Source organism: Danio aesculapii, chromosome 6 (assembly GCF_903798145.1).
Source record: "Danio aesculapii chromosome 6, fDanAes4.1, whole genome shotgun sequence".
Taxonomy (NCBI): domain Eukaryota; kingdom Metazoa; phylum Chordata; class Actinopteri; order Cypriniformes; family Danionidae; genus Danio; species Danio aesculapii.
Window position 1 is genome coordinate 25,833,646 of NC_079440.1, and position 21,978 is coordinate 25,855,623.

The 21,978-nt window shown below is 34.8% G+C and overlaps 2 protein-coding genes and 1 long non-coding RNA gene across 3 annotated transcripts in view; 1 reads left to right on the plus strand and 2 right to left on the minus strand.

The window, feature by feature from the left end:
* Nucleotides 1-958: 958 nt before the first annotated feature.
* On the minus strand, nucleotides 959-2,388 carry mchr1a (melanin-concentrating hormone receptor 1a). The gene is made up of 2 exons (XM_056459044.1): nucleotides 2,322-2,388; nucleotides 959-1,953 (listed from the first exon to the last, which is right to left on the minus strand). Exons 1-2 carry the CDS (start codon nucleotides 2,386-2,388, stop codon nucleotides 959-961), a joined length of 1,062 nt encoding a protein of 353 aa, XP_056315019.1.
* Nucleotides 2,389-3,243: 855 nt separating this feature from the next.
* Nucleotides 3,244-21,978, plus strand: part of grb2a (growth factor receptor-bound protein 2a) — a 39,690-nt gene continuing 20,955 nt past the window's right edge. Inside the window, exons 1-2 of the mRNA XM_056459834.1 lie at nucleotides 3,244-3,643; nucleotides 6,171-6,407. Of these exons, the coding sequence (XP_056315809.1) occupies nucleotides 6,330-6,407 (78 nt within the window). The 5' untranslated portion in view covers nucleotides 3,244-3,643; nucleotides 6,171-6,329. The remainder of the gene's footprint in view (nucleotides 3,644-6,170; nucleotides 6,408-21,978) is intronic.
* LOC130230695 (uncharacterized) lies at nucleotides 12,367-13,819 on the minus strand. Its single transcript, XR_008837973.1, has 4 exons — nucleotides 13,712-13,819; nucleotides 13,193-13,285; nucleotides 13,019-13,113; nucleotides 12,367-12,637 (listed from the first exon to the last, which is right to left on the minus strand). It is a non-coding gene; the product is annotated as an uncharacterized LOC130230695 (long non-coding RNA).

Consider the following 21,978-nt stretch of genomic DNA (forward strand, 5'->3'; position numbering starts at 1 on the left):
AACGGACTGAACACAGAAACTGGACAGCCTAATTTAACCCAATGCATGAAGTTGTGGACATGCATTGCAGAGCTGGTGCAAATACAACAAATACAAGCAATTACGTTGTGTGTTTTTCTTTTGTTATTAGCTTTTGTTTGATAAACTTTGGTCCCCTCTCTCACGCTGCTCCAGCGCTGCCTGACGAAGGGATTTACATTCAGACTAATGCAACAATTAAAATGATACATGACTTTACGCTTTACGAAGTCACGTCTTTGTGGATTATGTCAAGACATATTCCCATTTCAAGTCAATCAAGACGATCTCTCAACATGTATGACGGATGTAAAAATCTGCCATGTGAAAAACCCAGCCAATCTTAGTTTGGTTTGAACACGAAAAGAGGTGAGGGCTGTAGTAGTGAAAAGTGAAAGTACCCGCCCTCAGCACCAGACCTTTTTGAAACCATGGTAGAAACCCAGACATAGTCAGGCAGATTAATGAAGAAATTGGACCAAATCGCATCAAATGATCGGTTATTAAAAGGGAAAAAAGAAAATAGAATAAATATAGATTTTTATATTAGACACACATCTGATGCTTGTATTTGCACCTGCTCCATACCCACAACTTCACGCATTGGCTTAAAGTAGGCTTTACAGTCTCTGTATTCAGTCCATTACATCCACTATCTGTTCAGCTGAGAAAATGGAACCAACCCTGTGACGTCAAACACAGCAATATTCTATGATGGCGGCGCCCTAGGTCTAAAATCTATAGTAAAACATGCTCTTTTCTGCTAAATGGTTTCATTAATCGAGTTTGTTATATATGTTTCCATATAAGTGGAAATCCATTTACAAAATAATGTAAACTTGACTGAGTGCTTCACTTCCCCTTTAAGCGGGGGTACCTCAGGTTGAGTTGTTATAGAATGACTCATCTGTAGGTATTTACTGGAGCAGACATTAGTTTATTACTCTGAGTTGTCAGCAGGAACATGTCGTTGGCAGTCTGTGGCAAGACGAAGGGACACAGTGGCCTCCGTGCTGCTCGGGTTGACCCGGAAGTGATTGTGCGCAGGCTGGATAGCAACTATGAACTGTCTCTTAAAGGTCTTACTCAGAATGATATAGAGAAAAGGATTAATGCAGCTGTTAGCATAGCCCATGCTAATGGCCACATGATAGACATAATAAAATGAGGCACTGGGTTTCTGTATTCCCAAATGGACAATCTGAAGGATGTAGTATGGAGCCCAACAGATGAAAAAAGCCAAACAGATGGCCACAGCCATCCGAGTCACACTTTTGGTGCGCACCTGTTGGTTCCTTGGGGGAAGAGGTGCCACTGTGGTAGACATATGCTTTAAGATTTTAAAGAAAACCACACAAATAATCATGAGTGGGAGGGCGAACGCAAGCACAAACTGATAGATGGTGAACCAGCAGATGTTGGTGGATGGATTTGGTAGCAGGAGAGCACATCCCACCTGACCGCTGTGAAGAGGCATCAAACCAGTGTACATTAGGACAGGAGTGATGGAGATTAGAGAGAGTGCCCACACCACTGCCACAACAGCACTGGCCACACAGGTTGTCCTCACATGGTTGAAGCGAAAAGGGTGGACAGTAGCCACATACCGGTCCAAGGTCATCACTGTAAGGATGTAAGTGCTTACTGTCTGGCTGTTCGAATCTAAAGCAGATATAACTTTGCACATAGTGGCTCCAAAACACCAAGATCCATTGCCCAGGAGCTGATGGATGAGAAAGGGCATGCCGAGAAGAAAAAGCAAATCCACAATAGAGAGATTGAATATGAAAATGTCTGGTACTGTTTGTTTAGCCTTGCATTTGGTCTTTTTATTGATGGTGTAGATGACAATAGAATTTCCAGAGATGCCCAAAAAACATATCATTCCAAAAATACTGGGCAAGATGGCATTTCCATACTGGTCATCCATGTTCACTAAGCACACAACAGATGCACATAGAAAAACGATACACTTAAACTCAATGACCACAGTACTTTCTCATATTTATTCACAGAAATCTGATATAGCTACTGAATATATGTTTATTTAACATATAAAAAACAAAAAGCTCATAGACATTTTATGTCCCACATACACATATAACTACACACAAATTGATGATAACAGCAATAATAATAACTGATATCTTTGCAGAATTATACTGACATGCTACTCTACAAATGTTTACTTTGCATTAAAACATTCGTGACAATTTCATAACTTCTTTTTCTGTATCACCTGTTAATCTTTGAATAAATGACTACAGTATATCAAAAAATTATTACCTGCATTATCTCCTTACCTTGTATATGTTTCGACGAGTTAGACAGACACAGAGATGAGTTTTCAGAGCCTTCGGGGAAATCCATGGTAAAGACTGTGAAAGAAATACCGTATCAACCTCTACCTCTGCAGACAACAGAGCATCTAATAACTTTCTCACACGGAAAGTCACACCTTCAGCACTGCCTTACATTTGTTGCTGTTACAGTTCTGTTTTCGCCGCACACGCACATATAGGTACGCATTTAATAAAGTCACATTAAAACGAAACAACTGAAACTTGTTAGACGAGTGAGATGATGAGAACCATCACCAGCAGCAGCCTTCATCCATGAATGTCTCGGTGCAGAGACGGGTTCATACTGTCTAGCACAAGAGGACACCTCTAGTTGTAGAATGGAAACAGCACATCTATTTATAATGGGGATCGGCATTTGCAAACGTTCTCATTTTGACTGTTTGCCGATGTTCAAATGTCGATAAGAGATTTGTGTGCCCTAAACTTGATGTTGTTTTCTTGACGCAGCGTAGCCTATTCGATACATTATACGCTTTTTATATCTTATAAATAAATTATTAAAATAATGTGAATATAATTAAATACGTAGTATAAATAAGTATTAAATATAAATGAGAATTGTTATAGGCTATAGAATACGGTCTATTTATCTTTACATTTTGCTAAAGCCCTGATAGTCTACATGTGTAACTTTGCATGAACTGTTTTTTTTAAACACGTATCCTAGATTTGATTAATCCACCGACCTTTCTGTTTATACTCGGCTTGCATGTGTTTTTTTTTCTTGTTCTTTGTAATGCAAATTATTGTCATGAAATTATTTGTTGAAATCGACTTTGCAAACAGACTCTTCTCTGAATACGAGTGGAGTATATCATTATTTAACCGCTAGATGTCGCTCCGGTCATCTGTGTGTCATCGTCCTGCATTACTCTCATGGACAACTGGATCCACCAATCCCTCCTGTTTTATGCCAATCTGTACTAATGTCTTCACTACGAGACTACAGGGTTTAGATAGTTGGACACGCGCGTTTAAATCGGATCATCTGTTATGTATTGCACTGTCGATTTGTGTAGTTTGACTTGAAACAAAAAAGCGTGCGAAGTTTTTGGTTGGACCTTTCCATCTTTGTGGACCATAACACGAAGGAAGCGGAAATTAACAGCCAGACTGGCTTTCTCAGAGAGCTGCTGCGGAGTTGGGAGAAATGGAAAAACGATCACTATAACATGATTTTGCTGTTGTTAAGATTAAGTGTTTATATATAGATATTTTTCGCTACACAGCGGAGATCGGAGAGGAAGACTCCACACCTCTGGGTAAGTAATGTTTCTACACGAATAGAAAGAACATTCCATCCGTTTCAGTCAGATCGATGGCTATCTGCAGAGAATAGATTAAACAGAACCCATGGAAGAATTTTTTTTTTCACAGGGTTTAAAAGTTTAGCGACAAAAACAAAGGATATCTTCAAAATCACACCAATCACCAAACGACCACGTTATAATTCACATACTAAAATGATATTAAAGCCTATTATAACACATATATGACTGCAAATGTGCGACGAAAGTTAAGTGTTATGATCATATTTGTTTACAAGATGATGCTTGGGGCCCACTGCACATTACTTCATTGTTGTTCAGGGGATTCTCGCAGTCACAAGCAAGCTTGCAGCGTGTTGACAGCTTTATTATATGTTTGAAGTTGTAATTACTTGTACGCATAAACACAGCGAACTGTGTCGAATAGAGGAGTGAACAAATCTTTTAAGTGAGTCATTCTCGTTTAGTCCGATGCAGTGACTCGTATTTTGTTCATAATTCAGCGCGTGATTCCATTGGCCTTTCTCTGCTTAGGCCGCGAAGGAAAATTTTTATTGGTTGAATCGTGTGACCGAATAAGATGATTAGGAAAGGGGTTGAAGATATATGAGTATGCAAAATTAAAATAGAACAAGGACATACTGAACACCTAGATTTTGTTTTATTATTTATTTTAAAAGTGATGCCTAAAAGTCATGTCAGCTGTCATGGCTGTGTGACTACATTTTTAAGCACACTTTTTTTGAGAAATGTTAACAATTTCAGCTTTAAAAAGTTTCACATAGTGTAAATGTGTGTTATCTGGGTGAATGCTATAGCAGTCTTGTCACTGTACATGACCTTCACACTAGGGCTGCAGAATATTGGAAAAATCTAACATTGCGATTTTTTTTGTTATTCTGCGATATATAATGTGTGATATGAATACAAATACACCAGATTACTTGAATATCTCTTTTTGGAAAGAATAGATAATTTTACATTGATTGGGATGATTCTGTAGGGAAGTGCATCTGCATAAACTAGGGCTGTTCGGGTAATCGAAATCAAATCACAATTGCAATTTGAAACGTTGCGATTAGCTAATCGCAAGAGGCTGTGATATAAAATAAATATTTAATTTCCCCTGCTCAGAGCAAATGCATAACTGCCGTCTGTGTGTGAAAGTCTTACTAGCCAATTGAGTAAGCACACTTTCGTTCTGCCTAATCAGAATTGCACAACCGAACTATGCAGAACGGCCACAATAAAAACAACAACAAACAAACAGGAAAGCGTGGACAATTGAGATAATGGCATCTGCTGCTTCAGAAGCATTAATAGACAAATCAATATCCAAGAAAAACAGGACATCAGTAATAGGGGAACATTTAGGTTTCAAAGTCACAGACACCAAACAAAATCAGGAAATTTTTAGGAGCTGTCACAGAATTGTTGCCACAGCTTGTCAGCTGAAGCTTAACTACAAAATTAAATCGCAATTGCAATATCTGTCAAACAAATCGCAATTAAGATATTTTCCCCAAATTGCACAGCCCTAGCATAAAATATTATGAACAGATTAAAAGCATAGATAAATACAATAAAGAAAATTTACAATTGAAACAAACAGTGTTTTATTGTTTTCCATGTCTAACAGTATACAGGTACAGTAATTGAACATAAAAAAAATACTTTATAATATTAATCGTTACTAAAGGCACAATTTCTTATGCCTGAATGCTTTTTAATCCTCATACGGTCACAGGCTTCAAAAACACATGCAAATGATAAATTGTTACACAAACTCAACATTGCATATCCTGCTATGGGACTATTGCGAATGATCACCCTGCAATATTGATACTAAAACGTTATATTGTGCAGCCCTACTTCAAACACATTCTCCTGTTGCCTCCTGGTATCGTGAATCAGATAACAGACATGAACATTCTGAATCATACACATCTTAAAGAAAATGTCTATTTGACATCTGACAGGAGATGACTTTTCTATGATTTTTATCTAATTAATTAATATTGTTGCGTTATCTTTCACATCATTTTGCATTGACACATTAACACAATTATGACATAATAATTCTCACTCCAACCATGCAAAAGTTGGCAACCTATTCACAAATACTGTTTTACTCCTGCTATAATGGAATCACAGGTAATAATCAAATCCTCCAACTGCTAGCATTTAAATAATGATCACATTGAGGAATTAAAATTAGTTTGTTGTAAGATGTAAAAGTCATTTGTTGTGACTTCACTATTGCAACAAATTTGTCAGACCTGCATGACTCAAAATCTCACCAGCATCCAGTATTACCAAGGCACCCCACACCACCTCTCTTATTGGCTCATAGTCGGTTGCAAGAAGACGTCAGCTCGACCCAGTTATTCCCTTCCATTTGTATTTGCATACATTGCACGGCTGCTTCACACCAGATCTGATTAAAAGGCACACAAATCTTTTCCTGATGCTTTGAACCATAGATAACTATATTTGGTTCAAAATCTCTGTCCGTTTGCAGGTTGACAGCAAGCAGACAAAGAAGATCTGTCACTCCACGGTCAGCAGGGACAAGGACAGAAATTAGGAGACAGAAGCAGATCAGTCAGGGGTGTTATTCTTGACTGTAGAACTTCTTTTTGGACATTTATATCTGTCTCTCGTCCACAAAGTCATCGCCATGGAGGCAATAGCTAAATATGATTTCAAAGCTACTGCGGATGATGAATTAAGTTTCAAGCGAGGAGAGATTCTTAAGGTAAGTGCTGATTATTATTGTGACGTTTTTCATTCTTATCTTTCGATGTAATCAAGATATAAAGAACCTGATTTGTACAGAGATCTCTAGATGTTCTGTTTAAGTACTAGACACTTATTAACTTCAATCAGTGTCCGAATTCTGCATCGTTGATTTCATAAAGTTTATAGATGCACAGTGATGTGAAGTGAGGTTAATTTATTTTACTCTATGCTTTTAGCAATATTGTTTCAAAGCAGCATTTTCAGATGGTCATGATGCTTATGAATGTAATATCTCACAGTTAGTCATTTCAGTCTGTTGTTAGTAACTTTATGGCATTGTATTTATCTTTTTGTATCATGAAGCCTTGCAAATCTGCTTTAAACTGACCGCACATTAAAGGAATCTATATTTCTGTTTTGAAATTTAACTTTAACTCTACATTCGTTATTTCCAAACTGAAAATGTAGCTCTTCAAACTATAGTTCAGGTGTTAACATGCACACAGGCAAACACAGTTTGGAGTATTTCCCTCCAGAAGTTAAAATGGATAACATTGCCTTAGTAATGTTTTAAAAAAAGAGTTGTGGATGTTCCTCAAAGGGATAGTTTCATTTACTTATACCATCATTTACTTATCCTCCACTTTTTTGAAGATATACTAAAGAAAACATCTATTGACTTCCATATTTTTTTTTACTTTTAGTGTGGATGTCAAGCCTGAGATCACAAGATTGTAAAGTTGCACATTTTGCCAAAGTGGTTCTTACCTGTGATTGTCCCAACACAACCTCACGGCAATTTGTAACTTTTTGATTTAGTGCCTAATTCGTATGAATTAGTATGATCTAATTCATACAATTTAGTACGATTTGCTCATCCCCCAATGATGGTTGGGTTTAGGAGTGGGGTTTTAAATTATTTTGAAACCTTCACATATAACCTGCAGCTCTGCATCTGAACATGTTGCAATGGTGTATGTGAGGGTTTTCATTTACATTATTTGGTGTAATATTAACACTGCTACAGCCAACCTAAGTGAACTCAAATTACGCACTGTGATGCTTTGTGTATATTACAGCAGTAACTTTAGTTAAACTGTAAATAATCTACAACTGCTAAAAAAGGTATAACGAGGTATTATTATTCTCCTCACTCTTCATCCATCAAATATTTAAAGGAAAATATTTTAGAATTGTCTAACAAATTACTTTCAGCTAGAGATGCACCGATATCATTTTTTGGAACCGATCCGATCTTGATACCAAAATTCTGAGTATCGTTCGATACAGATCCGATCCCGATACTGTGCCGTTTTTTTTTTCCCAAGCATAATACAGTTCCTATAGCTCTAGTGCTAAACTCAAATAATATATCTTCTTTATGAAAAATAACAGACCTATAGGCCTATACATGACAGACAGCACAATCTAACTAAAACATGCTTGCTGTAAACTAGGCTTTATTATTTGAGCATTCGTTGGGACATTAATGTGATCTGTTGTGGTCCAGCTTATGTTTTCTTTTTTAATATTAAGATTTTTCTTTGAAATCTGCAATAGGCTACCACTATTGACATCGCTGGTAAAATAATCAGCCTTTTAGCAAAGCCTGATATTTTCTTGCAGGTTAGATGCAGACTAAACTAAACTGTCTGAGGCCAGTTTTACTTAATAATCTACAAATCTAGCCATGAGTGAGACGGAGAAAGTTCAAAACAAGACAAACTAGTCTGTAAAATAAAATATTAATAAAAATAAAATTACAGTTAAATATTCAGAGTAGCCTATATTAGGCTAAATAATTTTCTGTTAATGACAATCCATACTGTGCCAGTTAGTGTCATTTTTATTAATTTAATCAACTACTTTGACAACAATGAGCCTGGCTTTACAAACTATTCGCAGCACTTAAAGTATTAATTCCCCGCGGAAGAATAAACTCAGTCTGAAGGATTAGAGAACAAACTCCTTGTGAGAATAATCAGACAGAGCGGCGCACATCGCATCTGCGCATGCAGCCGGCACGTAATTGAAAGCGATTGATGCATCTGAGACAAAGCGCGCAGCCCTCTGGTATCTGCAGACTTTTCCAAAACAGCAGCTCAAATGAAAGAAATAAGTTGGTTGAGGATCTGTCCAATGTATTATTGAGGCTTTTCTAATTAAACATTTCAGGTAGGCCTACTTTTTGTGTAAAGAGCAGGTAATAACCCTTTCTACTCCAGTATTGCGAATGCAAACTGGTGATCTAATAGACACAGCGCAACATGATTTAAAAACAGCAGTGAACTCCATGTTGCATCTGTACTCCGTCTGTACTTCACATTAAATTGTAGAATGGCTTCAGAACATTTGGGATATAGTAGGCCTTCCTACATGACAACGTTCTAGTGCCTTATTATAGGCTACCTTCATGGCTTAGTTGGCTTATAAACTCAGAATATAGCGCACGCACAAGATCGGATTTGGATCGGTACCAGCTGGCCGATACCCGATCCAGCAAAAATATGCGGTATCGAAGCATTATCTGATCCAAGTATCGGGATTGGTGCATCCCTACTTTCAGCAGATAACACTGCTCAAAGTCTTTTCTTAAACTATGCTTACATTTTGGCTGGTGTGTCAACATTCACCACATGAGATTTATTTATTTTTTACTTCATCTGAAATATAATACAAGCAATCATATTGTATGCATTTTCGACCCCCCCCCCCCAACCTTTTCCTGTCATTTTAATGATGACTGCTATACAGCAAACTACCCTACAATGCGGTAGTCGCTGGCCATTTGTTATTGAATGAAGGATCAATACCAAAGACTATTGATGTGCATGGGACTTATTTGAACCAGCTTCTGCTGCAATCAAATATGTATTTAATTGTTAGTGTTGTTCACAACACAGCATGTAGCTCTGGTTAATGGGCTATGGGACTATTCACATATCATGTCTAAAAACTTGTGCCGCTGTGGCAGATAATACTGAACGTATGTTGTTGCTAGTACTTGGATTCATGTCGAAGAATAGAGCAATAGAGCAATATGCTGGTGTACAAACTAGGTTTGCATGGTTTACTGGTACTATGGTAGTATTGCGATTCTACCACCAGGCTCCAAAATACTAGTAGTGCCACTGTAGTTTGTAAATGGTAGTATCGTCATTAACTGTTCTACAATAGTTAGTGTTGCATGTGAAAAATTCACTATAATACTCACACTTTTGTGCCAGAAAATAAACAATAGACCATTTAATTTTAACAAGTGCGTGGAGCCTTTTCAGGCTGCAAAATTGTGTAGAGTTCATGCCTTTTTATGCTATTGCACATTTTCTGATGCTTCCGTTTGAACATATCTAAATCAGTTCATTTCAATTCCCGTCAATATGATTTAGTAGCTACAAAGGCTGCAAATATCTCTTAAAAAGAACACTAGATCAAAAAAAACCCAAAATAGCAACAGGAAACCTTGAAAGAATCGTTGACCACTACATACAGCCTAATTTTGTTGGAATTTTTTTTTTTGTGTTACGAATTTAATTTGGTATCATTCGTATGTTAATTTTTATGTATTTTTTGTTGGTTAGTTATCTACAAATGAAACAAAAATAACAAATAACATTTGAAGTCAATATATCGACTTATCGCACAACACATGGACATGACCTCAATCGTTTTTGGTGATGCAATTTATGAAGTTGAAGTCAGAATTATTAGCCCACCTGAATTATTAGCCTCCCTGTTTATTTTTCTCCCAATGTTTGTCTAACGGATAGAAGATTTTTTCAACTCATTTCTAAACATAATAGTTTTAATAACTCATTTCTAGTAGCTGATTTCTTTTATATTTACCATGATGACAGTAAATAATATTTGACTAGATATATTTCAAGACACTTCTATACAACTGAAAATGACATTTAAAGGCTTAACTAGGTTAATTAGGTTAACTAGGCAGGTTATTGTATAATGATGGTTTGTTCTGTAGACTATCGAAATTTATAGCTTAAAGAGGCTAATCATTTTGACCTTAAAATGGGTTTCAAAATATTAAAAACTGCTTTTATTCTAGCCGAAATAAAACAAATAAGACTTTCTCCAGAAGAAAAAATATTATCAGACATACTGTGAATATTTCCTTGCTCTGTTAAAACATAATTTGGGAAATATTTTAAAAAGAAAAAAAGTTCAAAGGAGGGCTAATAATTCTGACTTTAACTGTATATCAGAAATACATAAACAATTCTAGCAACATTTTAGCTGATTGCGCAATATCTCTATTTCTTATACAGGTGTCAGTGTCAATATGGACACTATAGTGCTTACTATAAATTACTATAATATATTTTCATCTGGGTGACTAACAATTGAAAATAGATCTGGTCGAAGATATCGCAGCCTTGGTTACTTTTTACACTGCACTTTTTTGTTAACATTTATTATTATTTATTTGTTTACAACATATGTTTTAACGTAATATTTAAAATGACTATAATTAAATGAAATATTCTTAAGAATAAAATGTGTTTTTTGGAATATGGTCATTTTGGCATTACATAACGAGTAGCATAAAATAGTCTTAAAATGACATCGTTTATTGCACTTTATTTTGGTGCAATATTTTACAACAAAAATAGATTTCGTGACAGACCTAGTGAAATATTTAAAGTTTTAATTAATGTCTTATTGTTAACTGTATGACCAAAAATATAAGAATAGCATATTTTAAACTCACTGTTAAGGACAAACAGCATCTGCTTTAAGAACTAAAACCCAGCATCTGTCCTACCGCAACGCGCTTTATTTAAAATAAGAGTCTGCATGTTTGAGCCAGTCTTTCAGATAAAAAAGATTAAATCATCTTCATATTTTACAGAAAGCAATCCACCCGCAGTTAAACTTTATTTTTGAATAGCAGACCCGCAAATTAACAGCAGCACCTAGGGATCTCAGTTATATAGTGGGCATCTATCCTTCTGAATCAAGTGAAATGATAAACTTTGTTGAAGACTGCATTTATATTTAATATCGTGACATCATTAGGCTGATAAAATCAGCATGTGTTTGATATATCTGTTTGTGAACACTTCAGGTGACTGAATGATTAATATGCCATTAATAAAATAAGCTGTGGGTGTAATGCTGGCATGTTCACTCTTTTGCTAAATAACGAGTTTTTTTTAAAGCAATCAGCTGAATATAAATTTAGAATTTATTCAACTTCAGTAGTTAAAGTTGTGTCAAATTATTTTTTAAGTTAACTGAAAAGACTGATTTAAGTCAAGTATACATTATGGAATTAGTAGATCTTGTCATTATGAGTTTACTTAATTAAACAGGGGTTGAGTTAATTGTTTTAAATTAGTAGGGACAACTACACAGAAGTTCAGTTGCTGGTTGCTGGTCTATTCATTTAGAACGTAATTTAAATCTTACATCTGCACACTGTAAAAAATCTTATGTGCTATTTACAAAAAAAAATTGTGGTAACACTGTTGCACGTATTATTTTTAAGTAAATTTCAAGACTTGATTTTTTTTTAGCAAAAACCACTTGAATGAATCATGTGAAAATTACTAAATGTTTTGAGTGATAAATAAAGATTTTAATATTATTAGCGGAATGTGCTTTTATAATTTAAGCTAATCCACCACCATTTACTCAGATTTATTTTTTTTTAACAAAAACCACTTGAAAGAATCATGTGAAAATGACTAGTTTTTTTAAGTGATAGAGGATGATTTTAATATTATTAGTGGAATGTGCTTTTATAATATATGCAAATAAATCACCATTTACTCAAATTTATTACTGAAAATTACTCATTCATAAAATGTAAATATATTTAATGTATAATGAAATACATACACAATACATTTAGGCCAAATATCATTTTATTACACGTTACACTGATAACAAAATGGTACAATATGTTAAACAAATCTATATAAAATTTACAGCAATGTTAATCTCTGATAAAAATTCCTTTATCCATGTCATGGAAAAAACTGACCAGTCAACTTTCCTTTGTAGGAATAGTCACATTTTAGACAATATTTGACAGAATTTGTGTATTGCAAACTTAATATTCGTTTCTTTGTAAGTGATTTTAATTTGTGGAATATTTGTATAAATCCAGTTCAGCGATTCTAGATTTTCCAGGCTAGCCATGACTCACTTATCCTCCAAGACAATGCAGAAGTCCTCATGGTTGGTCATCCCTCAGACAGCAATTCTCTGTGCATTCCCACACTGTAAAATAAACATTTACGTTTATTATATTGAAATTATGCAGCTGTACATTTCAAATGTTTAAGGTTTACTAAAACACATTAAGGAAATATATTAATGAAATAAACCATTTCTTTTTATATCTGTGAACAGTAATTCTTCATAATGTTTGAGTAGATGTTGCTGACTGACACAAATACACAAGTATTGTGACTTATAATGGACAGGGTGTTTAAATGTATACTAGTGTACAGACATTTATAAAAACATACCATGTTTATACAAGGAATAGTGCATTCAACAGTGTAATGCTTGAGCTATATATTTTTTTGTAAGCATGCAAAAATATAAAATGCAGTTTTCGGAAGATCATAAATATCTGAAACAGTTTGAGACACTTACATTGCACTCCTGGATGAGCTCTTCCTCTTATTCATACAGATAGACCAGCAACAGAGGACGACATCTCTCGATTCATCCCTGATTTAATGTGAGGTCTGATGCAAAAAAGTGTAGAAATTAGTAATAATAATAATAATAATAATAATAATACACAAATAACATTATTAAAAATACCTGATGTATGGCACCCATTCTCTTTATCAAAATCTGCCTCAATAAACTGCTCCTCTTTAGTGGGAAAACTCTGCAAACGTTTTCTTCATTAAACTGAAAAATGAAGCAAACAAATATTAGTATTTATGTACAGTATTATATATAAACAGTTCATTACATTACATCAGCAATGTACTAGCACTAGCTACATAAACCCCATTGAATAGCTACGTAGCTAACTTAGCTTATCTTAGATTTACCACTTAACAAGCTCACTGTTGTTCGTCTGCTTAACTATTGCCTGATCGTTGCTGTTAAATATTACGATGCAAATAATTTGTTCAACTTCATTATATAATTCAGAATGAACATTGAAGCAAATCAATTTCAAATAGGAATGGGTGGTTAAAAATACCCGTGTATCCCTATATACATCATATGGCAAAAACTAAGCTCCTGAACAAGTTTGAACAGCATGTGTCTTTCCTGAAAGAGCTTAGGCTACTTAAGACAATAAAATGATAAACTGTTAATGCTTACCTCTTAACATGCTCGCTGTTGATCTGCTCCTTCAAAATGTCGTCTGATCACTGCCGTTGTTGAGATTCAAATGCAAACATCTCAATCAAATCCACATAATTGAGTGAATTTTCTTAAAATAAACGTGAAGCCATTTTTCCTTAATTTTATTAGCTTAATTGCTTTCTCAAATTAAGCTTAATAATTGCACTAGTTTGCTTAAAAAAATAAGTAAAATTAAAATCTTAGTTATATTAGCGAAATCTTCTTAATATTTTATAATAAATCCAGAATATCAATTTTTTAAAGAAAATATGCTCATTATTTTTAATGACCATATTAATTTTTTTAATGAAAATTACAAGCCTCAAGATTCATTTTTTACAGTGCACTTCTCACAGATTTATTAAACTTTTTAAAACTTTATTAAGCAAAGGTATGGTCCTGCAGGCAAGGGTCAACAGCAGTAAACAGTAATAACAGGGGTGATTCAAGGCATTATCCAATGAGCAGGCAAAGGTCATGACAGGCAGCAAACAAACAATCATAGATTTTTACATTAGATGTCGCCTACCCTGTTGTTGTCTATTGGAAGGAATGCGTCAATAGAGTCGCCATTTTAGTACAGGGTAGCGCTCCTTTGAAATGAATGTGGGACCAAGGTGCAGTGAAGGACTGTGCAGAGCCAGAGATATACACATATATGCATATATCTATGATCGGGAGTTTTCCCGATGGTCATTATGCAATTTATTTTTTTTTAATTTCGAAAATAATAATTTTACATCACTTTTCTACATCGATGGGTAAGTGACCATACGGGCATTCCTGACAAAGAGCAAGTGTTTGTGTGCATGGAAACGTACTATCCACCCTCCCTGTTAAATTTGATCTAATCCATGTCCTGAAACCCACCCCCTCTCCTGTTTTCACTTCTCATTTCAATGCAGGGACCGATTAATTTGTGAATGAATCTCTGTTATGAACGACTCGTTCACTTAGCTGAAAATAAAACAAGTTTCAAGCACTGCAGCATCTTGTGTTCATATTTCTTTTGCATTGTTTGCTGATTTTATTCAACAAAACTAGCATAAGCCTAGTATTTAGTGTGAGTTGGTGCTGCTTTGACTTTTGGTCAGTGCAGTAAGTGACTTTATTATTATCGATAACGTTACTATTTTAGCACAAAAGTTTGTGACACACAAAAACGTAAAAAACTATATCTTACCTATGAAATGTTCTGCCTTTGTGCTTTGTTTTCTCGTTACTACACCCGTGCACAACACTAAAGTCCAGCATCTTCATGTTGGCACACTGCCTTGACTAGTGCGGATGAATAACATTTGTCCTAGGAGCCCTGTACAAATGTGGTGACGCTTTTGACACGTTGACACATCAGGGTCCGTATGTGATATCTAGTGTAACATATCTGTGACAAACAATAAACCAGAAGACAGTCCAAAGTCAAAATGGAAACCAGGAACAAGGTAATCAGTCATGATAAGCTTCAGGTGTGTATGTAATCAAAGTTCATGAACATCAGGTGTGAGGTTTATGGGGTGTGTAGTCCGGTGCAGATGTGATGTGTAAAGCCCTCTAGTTTGTCTGGTAACCTGGTGACTGTGACAATTATCAAAATGTTTGTCAAATTCTCAAAGTAACAAGATTTCACTTGTACAAACATATGATTGATTGTTGATTTTCAGTGTTTCATGTTGTGTTTTATCGGTTTACTGTACTGTACAGAAACAAAAAGGGTATGAATACAGGGGGGATGACTCAAGTATCTCCTCAGGAATGCTAAGTTTTACGTTGCTGGATGAAAAAATAATAGTTTTTTGCAGCCGGTTGCTTTAAAATTTTAAGTTAACTAAACTTTTTATTTTTTACAATGAGAAATTAATGCTCAAAAATGAAGAAATCTAAATTTTAAGTCTCCTTAACTGAATTATTTACTTTCATTGAGCAAACAGTTCTAAACATGCAGTTAAATAGACTTTTTAAGTAAACTCAACACTGAGCAAAAAGGTAACAGACCTAGACATGAGGAAATGGGAGCCCACGAGCTGCATGGTTGTAAACCCTTGCATGCTCTCGCGAGTAAGGTTATGTCTCATAGCACACATTTGCGATTATTTCTCTTGCTCTCGCACTGACTATTCTCTTTCCTACTTACTTGCTATGTTCCACACATGCTCCTTCAGTAGACCCATCACAACAGACTGGGTCATCAGACCAATCACCTCAGAATAGCGTCACACAAAGAAGGGGTTTGGAAAAATTAATCACTGAACAAATCATATGGGAGTTGTAATGATAATTTGGTACAACCCCTAATCAGAAAAAGTTGGGACAATATGGAAAATGCAAATAAAAAAGATAGTAGTGATGACTAAATTTACTTTCACTTGTATTTCATTATTGACATTATTTATTGTGTTCCTCATGGTTTTTATAGTTTTTTTGTTTGTTTTTTTAAATCAGGTAATTTGGTTAAATTATGTTTTAAAATGTGATGCCAAAAGGTAATTGTAACTATGATTTGGTACAAAAGCAGGATCCAAGTAAGGTCTAGTCCTCTAGGAGCAAAGATGGGCAGAGAATGGCCAGTTTGCCAACAAATATGTGAGAAAATTATTGAAATGTTTAAAATCTTTGAAAAAAATTTAAAACAACACTATAAAACTCAAAATTATTGGAATGTTTTAAAAATGTTTAAAACATTTGGATATTTTACCTTCAACAGTGCATAACATTATTAAAAGATTCAAGAAATCAGGAGAAGTTTCAGTGCATTTAGGACAAGGACGCAAGCCTAGGCTTAACTACCGTGATCTCCAATCCCTCAGTCGGTACTGCATCAAGAATCTTTATTCCTCTATAAGCGATAACATCACATGGGTTCAGGGCTGCTTTGGCAAACCTTCGTCAAATACCACAGTACATAGTTACATCCACAAATGCCAGTTAAAACTGTACTGTGCCAAATGGAAGCCTTACTTTGTTAACAGTGTCCAGAAGTGTCATCGACAGTGGAAATATGTACTGTGGTCAGATGAATAAGTATTTCAGTTATTATTTGGAAGAAATGGATGCCGTGTGCTCCAGACTAAAGAAGAAAAGAGTCATCCAGACTGTTACCAGCAACAAATCCAAAAGCCAGGGTCTGTCATGGTCAAGTGCCCTATGCAAAGGTAACTTGCACTTCTGTGATGGCGCCATTTATGCTTAAAAGTACATAGAGATGCACAATATGCTGCATTCAAGAAGACATCTTTTCCAGGGACGCTCATGCATATTTCAACATGAAACCACTGCAAAAACACATTCTTCACACATTACAAAGTCCTGGCTGTGGGGGAAGAGGATACACGTACTTGACTGGCAGTCCTGACCTGACTCAAAGTATGTGTGGTGCATTCTGAAGTGCAAAATGTGACAGTGAAGACCCTGTACTGTTGTCCACCTTAAGACTTGTTTGCAGGAAGAATGGGACAAAATTACACCTGAAGCACTTCATCACTTGGTGTCTTCAGTCCCTAAACATCTTTTAAGTGTTGTGAAAAGGAATGGCAACACTACAAAGTGGTAAATTCTTTTCTATTTCAACTTATTTTGAAATGTGTTGCAAGAACCAACATTGGAATATGTGTTTATTATAAAAAACAATAAACATCACGAGGAATGCTTGTTGTATTGTTTGCAAGTCAAAGTAAAGAAATAAGTACTTTTTTATTTGCATTTTTTCTGATTTGGGTTGCAAAAATGAATGCATCTTATTAAAAAATGAAAGTTTTTAACCTTGCATGTATACCAGCCTCTTGTGGGAGACTCCCAAAACCAAACTGTGACAATTTATAATCTATAATAGGGGAATATAGTGAACCATTGCTTTGTTTGCAGCTGCAATCAATGACGCACTTTACCATTGCTATACCTTCTGGCAGAGTGAATCTATGTCTCATTCAGCTTGTCTGCTGTTTTCTTCTGATGTTGTTTATAGTGTGAGTCAATAGATTCATAAAATTTAAGGCAGGTCATTCTGTTTTAGCTTTAAATGTCGAAATTATACAGTTTAATTTAAATTAAACATACTTCAAGAAAGCTGCATTCAGCAAAATAGCCTAATAAAAGGACGCATTTTCATGTGTTGTAGGCTTTATTCCCAATTTTGTTAAAACAAAATTTAGAGAAAATTAAATTGTGCATCATGAGTTCAGTGAATTGTTACATCCCTACTCTTTACCAGCAACTATCATTTATATGCTGTTCAGATGTGTCCAGTTCACTTTTAAGAAGAAGAAATGAATATTTATGCAAAGGCTGCATTAAATAGAATAAAATAACTGCTGTCCTGCTTCTAAACCAAGGTCAGTCATCTTAGGAGCTCTAACTTCTTCAACTATCCATCCCTGGTGGATTAGCTCTATTCGAAAGATTTTGGAGTGAATTCAGGAGTGCTTGCCTTCCTACTATAATTTAATTTAGGTCATGTATCAGCTATTCTTGCCCCCTGGACCTTTCATCCAGCAAAATCCAAGGCTTCAAAGCCACACGTCATTCTCAGCGTTCCAGACAACTTTTAATCAACAGCCTAATTAAGCACTCTCTGCTTTTGCATTCTGCTAGTTCTAATATCATGCTCTGCCCTTTTCACCTCCATATTACTTGAAGTATTTTAACTGAAAATGAAGGCATAGTGACACTATGCCAAGTTTTACAACACTCAAGGGTCAGTAAAGGACAGTCTCCCAAGGAAAGTTTCGAGCTGTAGGATCTTGAGATGCATATTTTATCTTTACTTCATAAATCAAATTGTTCATTGCCAGTGTAACATGACATATTATAAGAAACAAGTCAGTTTATTTAAAATATATGTTGTCTGTCTTAGGCATGGGCCGGTATAAGATTTTGACGTATGATAACCTTGGATAAAAATATCAGTTTCACGGTATCACAATATTGGGATTACTCCTCTAAAATACATTTGTTTTTTTTAACTGTCTGGGTAAAAAAACAAAGACTTTTTTCCCCTTTGAACACAATATATTTTATTTTGTGAAAGATTTACAATATTTTGGAGCAGTGAACATGTCAGGCTGAATAATTCAGATGAATCATTGACTTCTGCTGTCTTCATTAGTTTCAAAAACACAGATTTTATTACAATTTAAAAACAGCATCTTTGGATATCTTTTCTGCTGGAGATACTGTTGTCTTAAAAAAATGTAAATAAAAAAATTACACATACCTTAGGAACGGTATTACAGAAAATTTTGGCGGTTTTAAAACCCTGACTTTTCCAAACTGCAGTAAACTTTGAAGAAGGTTATCATGCCTAGTCTGTCTCTGGTAAGGACTCACCATAACATTTTTATATAATTATAGGGCAAAATTCTGAATATCGGTCTAATTCGATACCACTGCCATTTTTAAATATAATAACATATTTATAGATATATAAACCTAAATAATATTTTTTCTGTATCACACAATCCACTAAATACAGACTTTTTTTAATTAAAAAGAAGACAATATACTGTGTATATGATGTATGTGGATTTGTGCATCCTTTTCTTTTAAATTTCAGCAACTTTTGTACATGAAGATAAGCCAATAACACTCTTTACTCTAGTGTTGTCCTCCAACAAACACAGTTGAAAATGTAACATGATTAAGAAACAGCAATGAACTCCTGTAAGTAAAGTAATGTATACTTTAAAACAAAATGCTGTCCTTCACTGATTATTATATTAATAGGAACAAATAAGTTTTTATAGAGTTTTGTCATGTTGACCATCTTAACCAATTGCAACACGCACACACACACAGTTTGATTTATGAATAGAATGATTGACAGGTGCAAGGAAATAGCCTGACTTGAATTTGACAACTCAAATATTCATCTAGTTCACATTAATTTATTGAATGGCTTCAGAACACTTAGAATATATTGCATTCTGGTGCTATATAATGTCTTTATAACTTTTGTTGGGCTTATACATTTCACAGAATTCTGAGAATAGTACACATGCAATACCAGATTTGAATCGACCCATCTGACTGATACCCAATCTGGTGGTAGGTCAGTGTCAGATCAGTGCACTGCATCCCTAATTGTAGGTGCAAACTTTTTTTTTCCCCTTTAGTCCTAATTGCTATATTAAATATTGCAGGATGGCAAAGAGAGGAGTGCCAGACATCTGTCCTCTATCTTTGGCTTTTCTTTGGTCCATCAGAAAGAGAATGGTCTTGCTATTTGCTATCTTTTTTCTTTAACAAACCAAAAGCAATGATGATTTTTGGATTTTAGCCAAAAATTTCAGAGCAATTTATAGAAATTCATAATTTTAATAGGAAGCCAAATCTGGAGCTTCTCTAACAATAACAGTCCAAAAACTAGTACACTCAAATTTATGTGAGGGAAACATTAAATACAAATTTAAAAAACAAAAACTTATCTATATATATATATATATATATATATATATATATATATATATATATATATATATATATATATATATATATATATATATATATATACACGTGTGTGTGTGTGTGTTTGTGTGCGTGTATGTACCTCATATTTGCAATACTTTTCAAAAAATGTATTGTCCTTGTCAATTCATTACCCTAGTTCTTAAGACATTTTAGGGTATGTTCATTTTATTTAAAATAGTAGTAGTAATCAATAAATAGTAAATAACTAAATAAAATAATAATAGTAATACTAATAATAATAATAATTGAAGATAATAATAATGTTTTGTTGAAAACTTGGAAAGGCAGAGATGTTTTCAGTTTTGCTGCTCTAGGTTGTGACAAACAGAATATTTTTTATTTAAAGAGGAATAAATAACAGCCTAAACTTGTCCTGTGGATAATAGCTGTTGTGAATATCCCAAAGCCCCAAGAGTCTTTTTGGTTGCCCTAGAAATCCTGCCTAATTACTGTATCAGCCTCCTTGTCTGCAGGACAGGATTTGATCTTTTTTTTTTTGGGTTCTGTTTTTGAAGCTTTTACTTCAGGGAATACGTTTTTCCAGCAAGGGCCTCTTGTTGGTGCTTCCCCCATACACCTCCAAAGGCAGCACTTTTTATTTTCTGCTGTACATCTGATTTTTTTTTTTTATATATATTTAATGCCCTAGTTTCTTAGTTTCATAGGAGTTGATTTTGTATTCATGAAATCTATGGCTCGTTTCAACTGAGTGGTACAGCACAGTACGGTACGGGTTGGTACAGGTCACCTTTATCAGGCTTGCGTTTCCACTGCCAAAAGGGTACTAATGGTACGAGTGACGTATCTCTGTAAACCAATAGCGTTCAGCTGCGTATCTAGCTCCGCCTTTTGGTACCCATTTGTCATGCTAGGTACCCTTTGCAAAGGCCATTAAAGAACAGGCCACCTGCAAATAAGGGGAACCCTTTCACATGTCGCTTATTCTTTGCTCTCATGTTGTTAAAATCCATGTACCTTATTTATTGACTTTAAAGACTTTATTTCCGCTGTGCAATTCAACCAAATGTCTTTCAGAAGGAATTCCTGAATATGAGATGCAACTTACCACTCATGTATGTGTAAACGGATGGATCAAGTTGGATGGACGGGTGTCTGCTGCAGTAGTGTTTGGGTCAGAGTTTTGGAAACAGTGGTCAGTTCATTTTTTTTTTTTTTTATTAGCACAGATGCTATGTCTTGTGTACAAGAAAACTGGTCATCCTATGGTTTTCAGCAAAACAGAAAAAGTAGATTCTGTAAAGAAGACTTTGGTATTATTATTTTTTGTTGAATACTTGGCTGGTCATATGGTATTAATTGGAAATGAACGGGCACATAAAGTAGCTAATGTTTAATGCATCACTTTAATGTTATGCGTGTTAACATGATGGTGTTTAGTAGGTGTGTAAATGGCATTGAGCAGCTTCAATATATGAGTAAGTAAGTATGTTTCTTGTGGGGAAAAATTTTTTTGTATGACTTTCTCATCCCCACATGCTTATGGTTGTGTTTTTGCTTGTTTTACAAAGGTATGGGTATATGTTAGTACTTCAAAACATTGCATAACACCATAAATGAATGAAATACAGTAGTTTACCAATAATGTTAATTTCTTGATTGGATCTATCTTTACTTTTAACAGTACAATTCTGTCAGCCACAGTCAGTTTACTTTTTTTTTTTTATAGTGTACAGTTGGAAGTTGCAGAAAGTAACATTTCTGTCTGATGTTAAAGGTGCAGTGTGTAAGTTTGACACCCAGTGTTTGAACTAAGTATTGCATTC

Bases quoted from the DNA above. Each gene is read 5' to 3' on its own strand.
- mchr1a (XM_056459044.1), bottom strand. From the start codon at position 2,388: ATGGATTTCCCCGAAGGCTCTGAAAACTCATCTCTGTGTCTGTCTAAC. The intron at 1,954-2,321 runs GTAAGGAGATAA...TTGTGTGCTTAG, and splicing joins CTCGTCGAAACATATACAAG to TGAACATGGATGACCAGTAT.